Genomic DNA, 17449 nt, shown 5'->3' on the forward strand with positions numbered 1-17449 from the left:
GTATTCAACACCCAAAAAAAAATTGTTTCGTATATTATTACTAAATAATGACATTATAGAGCAGTATCAAAATAATTAAAACGACAAGACAAGCAAAATACTTGTTTAATGAGAAATAAAGTTAATAATCGTTTTTCCCACCACAAGAAACCCTTGGATAAAAATTTCGTAGTAATCAAAAAATGAAAAGTGTTTTCTCAATATTTTCTCCTCGTTCGATTTCCTTTCGAAAAACACAAAAATTACAATAACTTCAACACTACATTACAAATCAGCATGAAATTTAGAAGGGCTTAGAACCTCTAAACTGTACCAAATTACATAAATTGGACTTTTGTCCAAAAAATATCCCATAGAAATCAAGCCCATGAAAATTCAAATTTAAGAGTTTCAAAAGACGCAAAAACCTTATCTGATTTGGTTTTTCTGAAACGAATTTTTTTTTTATCTACTTTACAGAAAAGTAGATTAGGTTTTTGTAATCGTTCAAACACTTGAATTTATTTAATACGACCAATAATCTTAAACACAAAGAACAAATTGATTGGTGTATAATAATTATTAAATACGTGCAGAACAAAGATGGTATGTGATAATACAAATAACTTCTAATAAGCAAAACATTTTTTCTCAGCTCCTAGGGCTCAATGGCACAGAACCCTCGAACAGGTGTTTAATATTTGTGTTCATTATTTTTATCACCGAAAAATTTTTCATTGAAATCAGTAATTTCAAGTAGTCTCCCCATGTAGTACAAGAGCCCAAGAGGAGAAAAAAGGCAGTTATCTCACCCCAATTTTTTATTACTTTAATGAAAACTAAAAAAGAAATAATTAATAGTCAAAATTGATGAGTCAGTCAAGTATAGGTAAGGGGAATAAAAAATGGCGGCTGTTTAACGATAAAAAAAAATGATTTTTCATTCCGATTTCTATACCTTAAAAACAGCCAACAACACTAGAAAATCTAAGAGAACATTATTTAAAGAAGAGTAAATTTGCTAAAATATGAGCCCTAATAGAGTTATTTACGTTGAATAGTTTTCGAGATATAGCTTTTAAAAAGCAACATTTTATAAAAATGTTGTATGAGACGTACTAAAAGATCAGTAGTTAGTGAATTTATTTTGAAAAATTTATATCTCAAAAACCATTTGACGTACAGATGTCTATTAGCACTCAAATTAAAGCTAGTTAAATGAGCTAGAAAGTAGTTTATGATGTTTATCTTCGTAGGAGTAATAGTTTACATGAAATTTTCTAAAATGAATTGATTTATAGTTGTTCGGACAAATTTTCATTTGCTAAATTTATATTCATATGTGAATATCATAAACACTATTACCTCTACGAAGATAAGTGTCATAAACTACTATATAGTAAGTTAAATTTCCTTTATTTTGAGTGTTGGCAGACATATGTGCGTCTTATGGATCTAGAGATATATTTTTTTCAAAAATCCAACATTTTAGACGAACAACTTGAAACATTTTGTGAGTTTATTTTGTCAAATATCATAAAAACTATAACTCCTACGAAGATAGACTTAAGATAGATAATTAACTATTTTGTAGTAAATTTAACTAGCTTTAATTTGAGCGCTGGCAGATATTAGTACGTCCAATGGTTTCTGAAATAAAGTTTTTCATAAATCAAATTTATTGTCCGACAACTATAAATCAATTTATTTTAGCAAATATCATGAAAACTACTATTCCTACAAAGGTAAAGATCATAAACTTCTTTATAGTCCATTAAACTAGCTTTAATTTGAGTGCTAATAGACATCTGTACATCACATAGTTCCTGAGATGTAGATTTCTCAAAATAAATTAACTAACTAAGAATCTTTCAGTAGATTTTAAAGAAATTTTGCTTTTTAAAAAGCTATATCTCGAGAACTATTGGACGTAAATAGCTCTTTTAGGGCTAATATTCCAGCAAATTTACTCTTCTTTAAATAATCTTCTCTTAGATTTTTTAGTGTTGTTGGAAGTTTTTAAGGTATAGAGCTCCGAATGAAAAACATATGTTTTTTTATGGTTTTGAAACAGCCGCCATTTTTTAATCCCCTTACTTATACTTAGCAGACTCATCAATTTTGACTAGTAATTATACATAGTTTTTATTGAAGTAATCAAAAATTGGATTGAGATAACTGCCTGTTTTTCTTCCCGGCTCTTGTACTAATGTAAGATAGAAACGAAACTTTGTGATGATCAACATTATCAGGAATAAACCACTTATAAGAATGAAATAATATAGAACACAGTTCTCAATGTATTAACGATGATGATTTGGAAGTTGTCTAATAAAAAAAAATTTAGATAATTTTTTCAAGTCACATTTTTTTTTTTTTTTAATAATTTATTTATTGTTATTTAGGACTGTATACATATGTACACATCAAGTAAATTTGCTGTAAGTGATATTATGACATGATACAAACATGTGGAGAATCTACCCATTGATAGAACTCCAAAAACATTTTTAAAGAAGATCTAGAGGCCATCTTCTTTTCAGACGCCTAGGAGGAGTATTAGGTAATGAAGGAGAAGCCAGGTTAGAAACGAGTTGGTTAGGGTTGTTGGGAAGAATTGATATCTGGTTCTGGCCAAATTAGCAACATATGGGACATTGAGGTCCTGATGGATGATTTGATTTGTGACAAATTAAGGAGCATTGAGGATTTTGGATTGTAAGGATTGAATACGAGAGGTATTCGAAGGTTTAGTGGAGCCCCAAAGCTCAACTCCATATGTCCAGATTGGCCTTATTACAGTCATGTATATCAGTCTTTTGTAATGTGTTGGAAGTTTAGACCGTTTGTCAAGTAAGTGCTGTAATAGTCGAAATCGACGTGCAGTTTCCTGTCTTTTCAGTCTAGTGTGAGGATTCCACATTAATCGCTCGAGTTGGTTAGGGTGGTTGGGAAGGATTGGTATCTGGTTCTGGCCAAATTAGCAACATAGGGGACATTGAGGTCCTGATGGATGATTTGATTTGTGACAAATTAAGGCGTATTAAGGATTTTGGACTGTAAGGATTAAGTTGCATTTAAACGAATAAGACAAAACAACGAAAATCCCAGAGTGAACAAATGGATTTTGCATAAAAAGGGAAACATAAAGCAGGAAGATTAGTATTTCAGCATGCCCAGTGCAAACTCAACCGAGGAAAACAAATATCACATATCTATCCGCCTCGCAGTTGCCCCAATTTATTAAGTAGTCAGCCCACACACAAGAGCTGACTAACCCAGGGGCTAATTTAAAGTTTTCACCGGATAATTCTGCCCGTGTTTAGGGTCGTTAGCAGCAACTAACTTGTTAACTACAAGAGCCTCGTGGTACATTGCCGATTTCGGTGAAAAGTTTACAATGGAGTTTTTCAGTACGGCATACTTGCCCATCGAAAGAGCTCTTCAAATTAAGATTTACCGGCATAAAAAAAAAATATTAACAGTCCTCGCAAATATTTTCATCAATTGTTTCAAATAGATCGGTATAATACAAATGTGATTAGTTGAAAAGTAAAATATTTTATATTTCTTAATTTAAAAAGTCTGTAAAATTAAAACATTGAATTTGGGGATGTTACAACTTCAAAACATAGATTTTGAGCCCATATTGTACTATATCAGCAATAGCTGAAAATAACTATTATTGCATAAAAAAGATCAAATTACATTCAATCTAAAAAAAAAAAAAAAAGATCAAACTAACTTGGCTATATAAAAATGTAATCTATGTTATTAAGAATAAAATACAAAGATAAAAATGGTAAATAACAATATAAATTAATATGTTACCAAAATTTTTCAGCATACAACTTGTTAAATTATTATGTAATACCATAAACACAATAACAATATTCCAGTAATTAAAACATTATTTTTTGAAATATACTAATATATCATAAAATTTCTGTATTTTCAATTAATAAAATCAAGTTAGCATTATTATTTCATTCATGACAATATACTGAAAAGATAAATGGGACTGATAACTTTAAAAACACCACGGCACGACTAAATATTTCCGAATTTATCTTAAATATTATATGAATATTCGTTAATCAAAACATAATTAATCATTAGTATTTTGTGTATCACTTTGATCTGTCCCCAATTAATAAACATCCAACATTTATTTCGTGGCGAATGATACGTTTTTTTTTAAATAAAAAAAAACCTTTATGTTCTTTCGCTGGACTTTGTATAAATAACAGACAAAATAAAATTTTGCATGCATATATGTTCAGATAATTAATAATTTAGTTATGGGCTAAAAATATTTCTCCTACAGTTTACGATTCAATGAATTGTTGATAATATTGGAATAATGATATATACCACATAAAGAACTTCATTAATGTTACATAGTTAATAATTCATTAATAAGTTCATCAAAATAAGTTAGATATTATTTTACCGAGGACAGCACAAATTTGAGAATTGTAACATACAACGATATTCTAAATGAATGTAAAAATTTTACTTTAATGAAGGTTGCATTTCTATCTTTGAAATTATCCCAATCAATTTTAATAATTTCATAAACAATATATTGAACTTCCACTTAATGCACAGTAGAAATAATATTGGAAAATAATAAAATGACAGATAGAAAACTTTATAAGATACTTTACCATGAGAGAAAAATCAAAAAAAAATCGACAAGAGTTGGTTTCAATTCGTGTTAAGACTTGCAAGGACGAAAAATAATTTTATGGGATAATATTTGAAATGGAAGTTTGCTCGAGAAAACTTTTAATGACATAAGGTTATAGCTGTGATAAGCGATAAGGGGAGTTATAAATTAGGAAAATTTTATATGCGAGAAGGATTAGCTTAGAGAGCAAAAGGTAATTTTCGTGTCGAAACTCGTAAATTTGAAATAGTTATATTCTGACTGCCTGAATAATGATTTGGGGCCATCCTTACAAAAACTTTAAGAATACGAGTTACCACAATAATTCGAGTCTGAAAACGGCTGGATTTCGTTTTAAACAATAAAATTCAGCTAGATCAAGAATATATTAAGTAAGAATATAATTTGAATATCACAAATAAGCCTTGAGCCTCCAAAATACCGGCAAACGTATAAATATTCAACGTTTCGCCGAACAGGGCAAAAAGACCAAATCAAAAACAGACAACACACAGCATACACTAACAAGAGGCAGTAAATCATAATATATAATCAAAATAAAAGTTATATATTAAGATGTCCTTGAATGATTTACTGTTTCCAATTGATATGTCATTTTAGACTGTTGATCAGAGATGTACTTTATTTTATCTGCATATCCGGTCTTTTCTGTACTGTTGATGCCTGAATTAGTGAAATGTTTACTGTTAAGTTGTTTACAGGTACTTTAGAGACTTTTGAGGCTTTTTGTTTATATTTATAAAATAAAATTCTAAGCAAAAATTAGAAAATCTATAATTTCAGAATCATTGCATCGCAAATAATTTGATAAAAATTGGAAAATAAATCACTTTAGAGCTAATAAAATAAAATTAATTCTACCGTCAAGTGTAAGACATTTTTGTATGAGCACGACGTGCCTAATTATGCACTACTTATTTCTTAGCACGATGTTAATATTTTTCAAAAGATTTATTTATTTAAGACAAAATAACATTAGATAGGATTCTCATTACAAATTAAAAGCAAAATAAAGGGACTAAGTATAGACATACGGGACAATTAAGTAACATAATATTTTCAGACATTAAAGAATTATTGGTGTATTGTCAAACACCAAAATAAAACAACTTTTTTCCCTGATAAAAGATAATACAACTAATTTAAGATTAATTATGAACAATGATTGAAGATGAATAAAACAATCAACACACACTTGAGTGACATCGACATCATGTTACCGATTTACAGCAAAAATAATTGTCAAGATTTTATGTTTACGAAAGCTTCGCTTCCTGCTACCACAAACGCTAAAAAAGTAACATACCTTTTATATCAACAACACACAATAATATATTAGACACAAGAATGTAGATATTTATAGATGAAAAGAAAGATAAACACCAATGTAAACATATATGCAACAACAATATATATGTGTATACTTGAGCGGCGACAACGCTAGCAGCGTGTTCGGGTGAGTCTTCCATGTCCACCAGAGTTCGCTGTACTACTGAGGAGCCTAGCGTCAGTACGGCGCAAGTCCAGTCGATAGCGGTGTGCAGCCTTCTGATATCGCAGCTAATCCTTATCAAGGGTTCCTTGCAGGTATACTGTCTGTATGTCGGTAGGGTGCAAGGGGTGGGTGAGGGAGTTCCACTAAGCCTCCTTCGTGTGTTCGAACCGACGGTGGACAAGTACATCTATAAAATCATGGTATGAACGTTTGCGAACGAGAAAATCGTTCCGCAGACCTGGGAGATAAAATGAAGTAAAAGTAAAACGCAGGGCAAAAGAACAAAAGTAAAACGCAGAGTAAAAGTACAAAAGTAAAACGCAGCCAAGAAACATCAATAATCAAGGAAGTAAATTTAATATTATCCTAAAAAAAAAACTATTAGTTTTCACTGTCAATCACTAGAATGTAAACACAGACCTTATCATAGAAGTAACTTCAGATTACAAAAGTGTCAATATCTTCTTATGCAAGCGCATCTTTAAAACGTTATACTGGCTACAAAGATTGATATATAAAAATTCTGTTATCAATTAATAGAAAGTACTTGATATTTTCAAATTTCAGACAAAATTGTTTTAATTCTAAATTTTAAAAAACGTTTATCGTGCCTGACAGTTCTAAGGGATCGGGGTTGGTCAGTCAGTAAGGTGCCATGTTACTAACTATCGTGCCTGACTGTTCTAAGGGATCGGGATTGGTCAGTCAGTAAGGTGCCATGTTACTAACTATCGTGCCTGACTGTTCTAAGGGATCGGGATTGGTCAGTCAGTAAGGTCCCATGTTACTAACTATCGTGCCTGACTGTTCTAAGGGATCGGGGTTGGTCAGTCAGTAAGGTCCCATGTTACTAACTCCAAGGACCCGGGTTCAGATCCGGATGTGGCCCATAATTGTTTATTTTGCTACTTTAGCCTTAAGTCTGGATTCGAGGGTCCTCCTAGGGCGTCCCCAGTCTCTATAAAGTGGGTACTTTTAATTAGGGAATAAACCTGGCGATTGAGCGTAATCAAGAACAAATCACCTCCTTACGCAACAGTTTTCCAACAAACAGTACAAAGTACTGAACCCCTGACCCTTCATGGGGGGTTGTAGCGGTACAAATTAGCTAGTTATGATTGTTCTTAAAACTGTATGAACAATTCTGATTCTTGTTTATACATTTCATTCATTGCACAAATGAGAGCACGAGTTGTTATAGCACAACTATAAGTTTTGCAAGATAATTTGAAATTTGTAGAAAACATACTGTTTTAACCTTCTTTTTTTTCAATACCACAAATATTTATGATATAATATTTTATCTATTCCATATAAAATATTATATCATAAATATAAAAGTTTTCAACCGTAAATCTTAATAAACTGTTTGGCCGAGAGTGCATGTGCATGTTCTGGCACCACAAAAATATTAATGAAAAAAAATATGACTTTTTTTAAAAAAAGTATTAAGTCGAAGAATCAATATAAAAATTATATACTTGTAAATACAGTAAGGCAGGTGGTACACTGACAACTTTTTAGTCTCAATGATAATAAATCTTGCAAGCAACAATTGAATCTCCAGGAAAATCGAATTATTTTTAGTTGCCATCACTAAATAATCATGTGTGCGAGTTCCCATTAAAAGTAATGTTCTATTTTTTTTTTTTTTTTTTTTTTATTAAAAAGTTGCTTGACTATAAAGTTTCCGGTGAACAGCTAATCTTAAATAAACAAAAATGGGGTTGCTTCAGATAAGTTTTGATAATAACCGCGTTGATGGATCAGATTTTTTCAGGAAACAGTTTAAGATTCGTCAAGACTTGTGACTGCTTGTTTCTTCAAAATCCTAAGTCACATCAAAATTGCTCCGATATTAAGATGAATGAGAGCTCTTTAGATATAGGACGAAAATAAATACCTTTTTTTTTATTGAGAACAAATTATAAAGTTAATTAGATCTGCTAAAATGAGTATATTTACATTATCGTTCGCCAAGTAGCAATTATTAAAATATTGATCTTTTCAATATATATATTAAATGATGTTCGTTAATATATAGACATTAAATTAAATACCATGAAGAGTTATGGGTGCAGTACTTTGTAAGGAGGTACTATTACTAGACCAACGGTTGTGCAAGGAGGTGATTTGATCGGAATCCCGCTCGACCCTGGATGGCGTGGTGGGCCCTCATAAGTTATCTGCCCAGCCAGATTCAAACCCGGGTCCTTGAAAGTTAGTAGCGAAGTGCCTTACCACAGTACCTCCGCGCTCCCGACATGTAGAAATACAGATTTAATACAGCGACCATGAACTACAAAAATACATTTGTACAAAAAAGTTTTTGAGAGTGAGATTGAAATTACGAAATGTTTTTAACGTTCATTTCTCGAATAGAAATAAAAATGTCATAGTTAGAAACAAAGGTGAAGTAGGGACATAGTTTGGCAAAAATAAATGGCAATTACAATTATTTTCAACAAGTAGTTGAAATTACTAATCATAATTGTAATTTAGGACCATTATTACAATTATTTGTTCATCAAGCAGTTCAAATTACTAATAAAAATTGTAATTTCATATCCGTATTAATGAAATTTAGCGACAATCTCCAGGATCTAAGTGACCAAAACGAATATCTTATAAAAATACATTATACGAATAGGTTATAGAAATTCATAATCAAATTATAATTTTATTTTTACCGATAACAATATTTTAATTATAACTCAATTTCAATGACTCATTAAACGCAACTTATTTATATATGCAATGAATAACCCTTGAATACTTAAATTATAAGTTGAGGAAAATTTCTGAGCAAACTAAATGAAGAAAGTGTTAAACGCTTTTCGAAGGGACTTTCAACAATTTCGTAATCGAACTCCAAATAAACTAGCAAACTTTATCTTAACAATTTAATTAAACAACCCGAAATTTAGAAAAATTAACTTTTAAGAATTAAAAACGTCATTCATCAACTGAACCCAGCCTTTATCACCAGGAAGATTTCTATCAGAACCAAGAAGTCCTATTATAACTTTTCATCAAACAGATTGATTGACTGTTCAAGATCGGGAAACTAATCCCTTTTTTATATCAGAATAAGTACCATAAAAGTAGGTAGGTACCTGGAGAAATGTACGTCAAGAATCTTGTCATATGTCCTTATTTTATTACTTAACTTTCCTCTAATGTTCATAGAATCTGGTTTCAAAGTATTTTTCTTTCAGATTAAGTTTTTCATAGAATTCATTTCAATTCTGGTTTATTAATTCGAAATCTATAAATCTTCTAGAGCATTCCAGATGCTGATAATAATATTGTTAACTAAGGCAAAATAAATAAAATCTCTACCGGACCAACAATAGTGAAGATGCAGTAAAGAATTATTTATTGGCCTTAGCAGGCAAATTAGTAAGGAAAGTCGTATGCGTGCACATCAGACATTTTTTAATTCGTTTAATTAAGACGAGCTGAGTTCTTAAATGGTTTGTATATATTGGATGTAACAGAAAAAACATAACATAGTCATTCACTCACCCACCTCATTCCACCACGTATCCTTGAAGGAAAGACCAAGGGTGCGACAAAAATACATATCATTCTCTTCTTATATAAATAGTTTAACATGGTTAAAATTTTACTGTTTTATTGGTAAACCATAATGAATACCAAATGAGTGGTTGCTTTAAAACTACGACAATGCGCGAACAAAGGAAAAAGATGAAAACAGCGAAATAAAAATTAATATAACATCCAGTTATATATGTGATAATGTTAAGTTCATTTTTTCAATGTGACAGTGTTGTCTATTGATTAGGATTTTGGTCCGTCTTGTGGGTTTATTTCATTTTTTTCAGGATCAAGAAATGAATTTGGTAATTCAATTCTTGAAATAGAAAGTTTGCGATAGATTATAAAACGAAAAAAATTTTGCCCTACACATTTTTGGGGTTTATTAGAGAAAGTAATGTTCGACATGTATGTTACCTAGGGCCTTTTACTTTGATATGAATTGCCACGAACTTATTGAAATAATTCTATAATTACATCAAACCCATCATTCAATACCCCTAATGGCGTTTTATTAGTAGTATCAATTGTAATATGATGGATGATGTTCGAACCATTTTACTTATAATAACCATAATTTTATAGTTTAACTGGTGTTCAGAGAGATTCTGTTATTGATCCACTGAATTATATATAAACTTTTTGATTACTTCCTAAATACTACTTTTATTTGAAACGAAAGTGCTTTAAAACCAGAGCTTCCAGCTTGGCCAGAATTTCAATCAAATATTGTATATTCTTCAGTTATTTGACGGGCAAAAACACATTTCCTTTAATTGGGAAATTCATTGCAAACAAACTAACTGCCTATCTATCGTTCCTACAAATCGGTTGCTACGTTTTAAGAAATTCACCGTAGATTCCGAAAATGGAGACAAAAGAAAAATTTTCAGTCCTAGAAGAGAAATAAGGATGTTTATGAGGAAAAACATGATTTTTCCAGGACAACCCTTTAAAATAAACAATCATATCCCTACAACCAATTAAGATAGAAAGTTGAGATTGGTGGTGCCACTGAACTACAGTTTTGTTAACTAACCTTCCCCTAAATTACTGATATTTCCTGAAGAAACACCCTCCATAACATGATGCTATATTCGGTTTTGTTTTTACATAATCATTTATATTTTTATTTCTTGATTTAGTGTGGCCGAGTATTTACATCTACCAGCAAGAAAATAGGCTAGTTTAGTTTCTGAGAAAAATAATGAAGTGCATACAGTGGACAAGTGGCTGATCCCCAACAATATAATGTTATGATTAAAAACTTTTTACTAAAAGAAAATGTTTTATATTTTGTCTGGGATTTTAGAATTATTGTATTTTGCAAGATTCTATTAATCCTGAAAAGTCAATAACCTATATAAAGAATTCCAAGGCACACTGAGGTGAGATTAAACAGCTACATGGTGCTCTAGAAGTCTGATACCCTAACCATAAAGGTCACTTAAAAAAAAAAAAAATAATAAAATAAAAAAAAATAAAATAAAAAAAAAATAATAAAAAAAAAAAAAAACCCAGTCTTGCAAAGTAGAATAAATTTAATGGTCCAGACTGCCAGATCTCACCGGGGCCTGCCTTATACAATATAAACCCTTGGAACATGGAAACACACAGAATTCGTCATTAACTTTGAAATGGAATTGGGGCATTTCCGCCCCTCCAGGAAACCAAACATTATAATATAATTATATAATAGCAATAATATAATATTATAATATAATAGCAAATGTTTGATGGCCAAAAATTGAAGTAGTTAGCCGTAAGTAAGTCTTTCTAGCAAAGAATTCCACCAAAAGAATATGCCCCAGGTTTTTACACAAGAGGTGTATAATTAAGATATTTTGATTGAGAACTTTAACCACAGCTTCTTCATTCAGCTAAATGTCCAAGATAGAATGGAGCCTGCAAAAGGACTCAAGGATCCACTCAGCTTAAAACCTTCACCACGTAAACTGTATAACTATCACAAAACCAGCGACCCAAAAAACAATTTTTTTTTTTCTCAACTTTTAAATCTCTATGTAAAATGAAATAATCCAGCTTCTACAATCATATCATTTCTGGTGATGATGGCTCCCTTATTTTCTTCTAGATGACTATTTTCAAAATTCAGGCACAGTTGAATCTTCCTATTTAAACATTTTTTGAAACAATAGCATCCTTAAACACCTTATACAATGATATTTATCTTTTCCCTGAACCTCAACAACATTATTAACACTACCTCTAAGGTGCTATATCAGAAAGCCATCATAACTTGAATAAATTCTGCAACTAATTACTCACCTCTTCATCAGATTTCTTCTTAAGTTTCTTTTACTAGGCATCGTTCTTGTTTTGTGATAATAATATCTATAATAATTAGTTAATTAATAATATACGAAATAAAGTACCTCCATACTTAATAGGATGAAATTGGAAAACAATATTTTATTCAAGTTGTTGCCCATCACCTAGCTACAACTTTTCCATCTCTGGCAACTGATTCCACACCAAAAACACTATTCCCTTTTCTAGGCGAACACATTATTGACCTATTTCCATAAGATGTGAAGCACTGATCAGCAAGTGCATACTTAATGGATGAAAATAATTAATAATTAGATAAAACCAAGCCTTATGAGAAAAGTTTAAGCAATAGTATTTGCTTAGTAGTATTTTAGTTACATAAAAATGTGGGAAAAACTTTTTGTTTATAAACTAATTATATAGAGAATTTGCTCATTAATTGGGGGAAAGGAATTTCAAACAACTAAAATAATTCCTTAAAAGATCAAGGAATGGTAAGGAAAAGTTTGGCATTTTATATTGAGGCTGTCTAAACAAATGTAGAGTTTAGATTTTTATACCTTTATGATTGCACCTCTGACCATCTCCTTCATGTTCAGTTATGGTCAATCATTTATAAATATAATATTCTATTAAAAGTATATGACGTAATTCAATCTGTTTTTTCTTTTTTGCGAAAGAAGTTTCTCAAAGTTGAAATTAATAAGGAGACAATCTTATATTAATAGAGCAGATATTATATTAATATGCACAACTTAGAGTAATATACATACTATAGCGAAAATTGTTAAAAATGGTTCCTTGAAGCATATATACTTTTATTTTTCTTAGGTTCAGTAGACTAATGCACTAGATTTTGTCAGCATGGCAACATAAGATGCATGAATCTTTCTTGACTAGTAATAATTCCTTTGAACTAGGAAGACTTTAATCTACAGATAACTTTAAAATATTATTAAGTATAAATTTCAATAATAATATCGAAACAGCAACCAGATTTGAAACACATAAAATAAAAGAAGAATTAGTCAATATTGGAATTTAATTTTTTTTTTTTTTGTCATGGTTAAAAATATTAACAATCCTATTGGAAGAAGATAGGAGACCATATGCAGTAGATTGTAGGAAGATAGTTAGGGTAGCGGTCAACAAAGGTATAAAATAGTTTAAAAAAATTATTTATTGTAAACCAATGTTTTGCCCCTCTTGGCAGGGCTTCATCAGGGCCGTCAGATTGAAAAAATATGACAACTTCAGTTGAAACGGAGTGGGGCTAAACGTTGGTAAACAATAAATAGTTTTTTTCTACTATGTTGATACCTTTATTGACCACCACCCAGACTATCTCCCCACAATTAACAATCCTAATTTTATTAGGTACAAATTTGCAAAACAAGTTCCAGTGGTGGAAACATAAACTTATTTATATACAATGCTTGTAAAGACCCAACCTCTAATGAAAAGAATCCGTTAGGAGGGGGAGCGAGCATAACTAGCTGAAGTCAATAGCTGTGATCTAGTTAAAACAAATAGTAATAATAATATATGTAGGAATTTTAAATTGTCAACTTTTTTTTTTTTGTTCCACTGATGGATCTAGTTTTGTGCAATAATAACATTAATTGATACCAATATGTCCAAAAATCATAATTTTAATGGATGTAACAGCACAAAATGAATGAATTTGCAGTATATTGAATGAATAAATTACTGAAATGAACATATTTGAGACCACACAAAATAATTCAATACTATTTACAAAATAATTAAACAATTTTAAGTTTGGTGTACATTGTTCACATCTTAAAAATTTATTAACAAATAGATCACCTAAAACAAAAAAAAAAGGTGTTTTTAAGAAACGGATATATTTCGTAGATTATTTCAGAGTTAGTTTTTAATATAATGAATAGTTACCATAATTTTAAATGATCTGAAAATTCCATTCAAATTATCTATTCATTCCATGTTACAGGCAAAAGATTCTCAGTTCCAGTACAAAAAAAAAAAAAAAAACCATTAGAAATCTAAATTATTAGCCGAAGCAGATGGTTCACATATTTTATTTTCCATATCCTGTAAACTCAGAGATTACTTCTGTCAATGAAATAATCTAGTTTAAACAGCATTTATAACCAATTCAAAAGCAACAAATAATTAATACCTTATTCAGAAATTGTATAATTTAACATTAAAATTATTGCGACAAAACCAACAAGAGCTAAAAACTACACAAAAATATCTTCGACTGAATTAAAACAGCCAGAATTATGGCCATATCTGAATTATTATTATCTTTCAAGGCACCAAAGATGCAGTACCTTAGGATAATTTTTAATACTAATGGTTCATCCACCTTAATAAAATTCTGTAGATCAACCTAAAATTAAAAAATACAAAAACTGCTGAATAAATTAAATAATAAAAAAACATTTACACATTCGATTCTAATGATTCAAACACTTTGATTCTTTTGCTAAACAGAATCATTAAAGTGATTTTAAAAATTCAGCAAGAGACAACCATTAGAAAAGATTAGGAAGTACTGATAATAACAGTATCAATGAAGCTTTACATGGGACAGTAAATCAATGTTAGACGCCAAATATGGCCAAGGCAGTCTTTCATTTCTTAATTATGTTATTATGTTATCATTCACTGGTTCACTTTAATATTATAACAAACAAATCGCTGTCACAGTAAAGCTGTATAGCCATTTGTACATCTAGTAAAACAATGACTCACCTTTAGTTTGGTCAGTTAGGCCTTTTTACAGCGCTCGATTTTCTTCCAAATATTGAACTTTTTAAAAACCACGAACTTGACTTACGAAAAACTATTTACAATAATACTGAAAAAATAAACTAAACTACCGACGAAAACTGTCGGCTTAATGATGACTGAGCCTACTCACTAGGTATCAGTGTTGCCAGGAGACTCAACTATCATCTTACGTCATCTCAGTACGCTTTCTAAAAATACATTTTACACATTGTAAAACGTTCGAATCTCTTCACCAAAAATTTCGTAAAATGACAATGTCATGATAGATATTGGAGGCAAATGTATTCTATTTTCCAATATTAACAGAATGTTTTCACAAAACCTATCAATATACAACTTACTACTTATTGTAGGCTGGGAATGAAAGATAATACTGCTTAGTGCAGTATTTTAAATCAAATCAGTTGTAATTTGTAATCGGTCATCTTATAAACGTTTTTACTAATTCGCAGATCAATTATTTTCGTCAGAGTCATGATTACTCCCATTCTCCATTTGGAATATTAAAAACCAAATCAACGCTTTCTGGAAACCTTTTGAGTTTTAACTCTAAACCCCTTAAGCTAATAACTTGGCTTAGAACTGCCCTTATAGCTGCGCATAATTTTACTGATTATTTTTTTCAGCTGTGAACAATCAAAGCTATGATAAGGAACTTAATTGTGGTGAGCTACGTCATGTTAACTTAGCTCTTGGTCGACAACTGGTCTAAAGTTGATCAGCGTTGGTTGGCTAAGAAGGCCAGTAAACATTCAGGCGAGAATTGTAAGGGCACATGGAAAACCATTATGCAAGAGAGTACAACTACAGAGTAGAACCCAATGGTAAGTGACAAATCTGAAAGGTGCTATGTTCAGGAAGTTCTTCCTCACCATCCAGCCACACTGGGACTGAAGAGAGTCCTTCTGGATCTCCCAATTCCTCACTGTACATGGGAGCCTGATGTCCTGAGGAGGAATGATGTCAACCCCATTTGTCTCAGCAGTGGTATCTTGGAAGTCTCCAAGTAGACACATCATAAACTGCAGTTTCTGGGAATCACTAAGAGATGAAATAGCAGAAAGGAAGGAGTCTATACCCTCACAAAAAACAATTTTTATTTGTCACTTATTGAAAAGACTACAAAGACTTTGGGTACAAGTAGAAAACTTCACTCATCCATTTTCACAAAAGATGATTTAATTTGAAATATCTTAGGATTCTGAGACACAAATTTTACTAAAACAGACTTCTTTTTTTCCAACTTTCTCTTCAACTCTCCAACTTCCAGCATGAATACATGTTCAATAGAGCTGAAAAAATTAGTTTTCAAACTGTTCCGTAGGTTGCACTTCATTGTACTGTCAAGTTTTGAATTTACTACCAATCTGCTTGCCGGGAAGATAGTTGAATCTCCATCATCCATAACTGTTGATTCATACTCTGTTACATTCTTCCATCCACCTCTTAAATACAAGATCTCACCCTATCAATATGATTATCCATTCTTCTTCATGGAACAACTTCCTTTGAAAAATCCTTTATCATTCATATTAACTCATTTTGGAATTTCTTACCAATCTCCATTCATAAAACTTTTACCCTAAGCTCATTTAAGCACCACTTATTTCTTTAAATAATAAATCAATCTTCTCACAAGAGTTTCAGAATAAAAATTAATTTTTTACTTTATTTTTCATAAATACTTTTTAAACGCGGATTGGTCTTTATTAACAAATCACCTATATTCAAATATAAAAATTCTCTTGAAAAAAAAAAAGAGGAAAGTCAAAATACACAATTAAATAGGCACTTGAGGTGAATTGAGAGGAGAAATATATTTTTTTAAAAGTAGAATTGGTGAATAAAATAATCTTTCACGAAATTTGATTGGACCAAAGAAAGCAGTGGAGTAAAAATTCTAATACTTACATATCTAGAAAAAAACATTTCAACATAAGAATTGATTTCAAGAACATGAATCCATACCTTATTCGATTCCCAATGAAAATCCTCAGCCACTTTGTACATACCTCTTCGATTTAAAAATGAAAGAAAACATATATATGAGCTGTGTAAAAGTATGAAGATATTTGATAATTGCCACAAGAATATCTTTCATTTTAAAGTGAAAATATCAGACTAAAAAAAAGATTTATTGAGGATAAAACTAAGAAGCTAAGTCCCCAGTTTTCCATAAGTCTGCAAAATTAACAATAAACAAATCAATGTCAGACATGAAAAGGAAATTTCACTAAATATTTCAAGAATTGTTGCTTAACAATTGTAAAATACCAAAATAAATACTATTTGATGACTGAGCTAAAATTGGACAATACGATATTTTAAAAAAGATTAGTAAAAATTTAAGTAAATAAATAAAAATAAAAAAGTACTGTCAGAAAAGCATGAGGTTAGGAGGTGTTTCCAAAGCTATTAAGTTTTATTAGTTGAATGTCGCAGTCAACATTTCAATAAAATTAATAATGTTACAAAATTAGTAATTATTTTTTCATTCCTTTCTGATTATTAATTCTACATTCATAAATTTTTGATCAGAGCAGTTTCAAGTCTTGTGTGCATTGGAGCTCTCCCCATAAGATCGTCAACTTTAGATAGACTAAGAAACATAATGACATAAATAATTTTTTTTTGTATAAAATTAA

At 30.6% G+C, this 17449-nt stretch overlaps 1 protein-coding gene across 3 annotated transcripts in view; it reads right to left on the reverse strand.

The window, feature by feature from the left end:
* capt (adenylyl cyclase-associated protein 1) overlaps positions 1-14948 on the reverse strand; it is a 107102-nt gene extending 92154 nt beyond the window's left edge. Inside the window, exon 1 of one of the 3 annotated variants that reach the window (XM_014431347.3) lies at positions 14766-14948. Coding sequence is in view for 2 of the 3 variants with exons in the window: in XM_014431346.2 (XP_014286832.2) it covers positions 6097-6354 (258 nt within the window). In the remaining variant the exon portion in view is untranslated. The other 2 variants (XM_014431346.2, XM_067051984.1) reach the window with 2 other exon arrangements.
* Positions 14949-17449: the final 2501 nt, after the last annotated feature.

The sequence above is a fragment of the Halyomorpha halys genome, unplaced genomic scaffold (genome assembly GCF_000696795.3).
Source record: "Halyomorpha halys isolate HHAL.00 unplaced genomic scaffold, Hhal_1.1 Scaffold965.1, whole genome shotgun sequence".
In the NCBI taxonomy this organism is placed as follows: domain Eukaryota; kingdom Metazoa; phylum Arthropoda; class Insecta; order Hemiptera; family Pentatomidae; genus Halyomorpha; species Halyomorpha halys.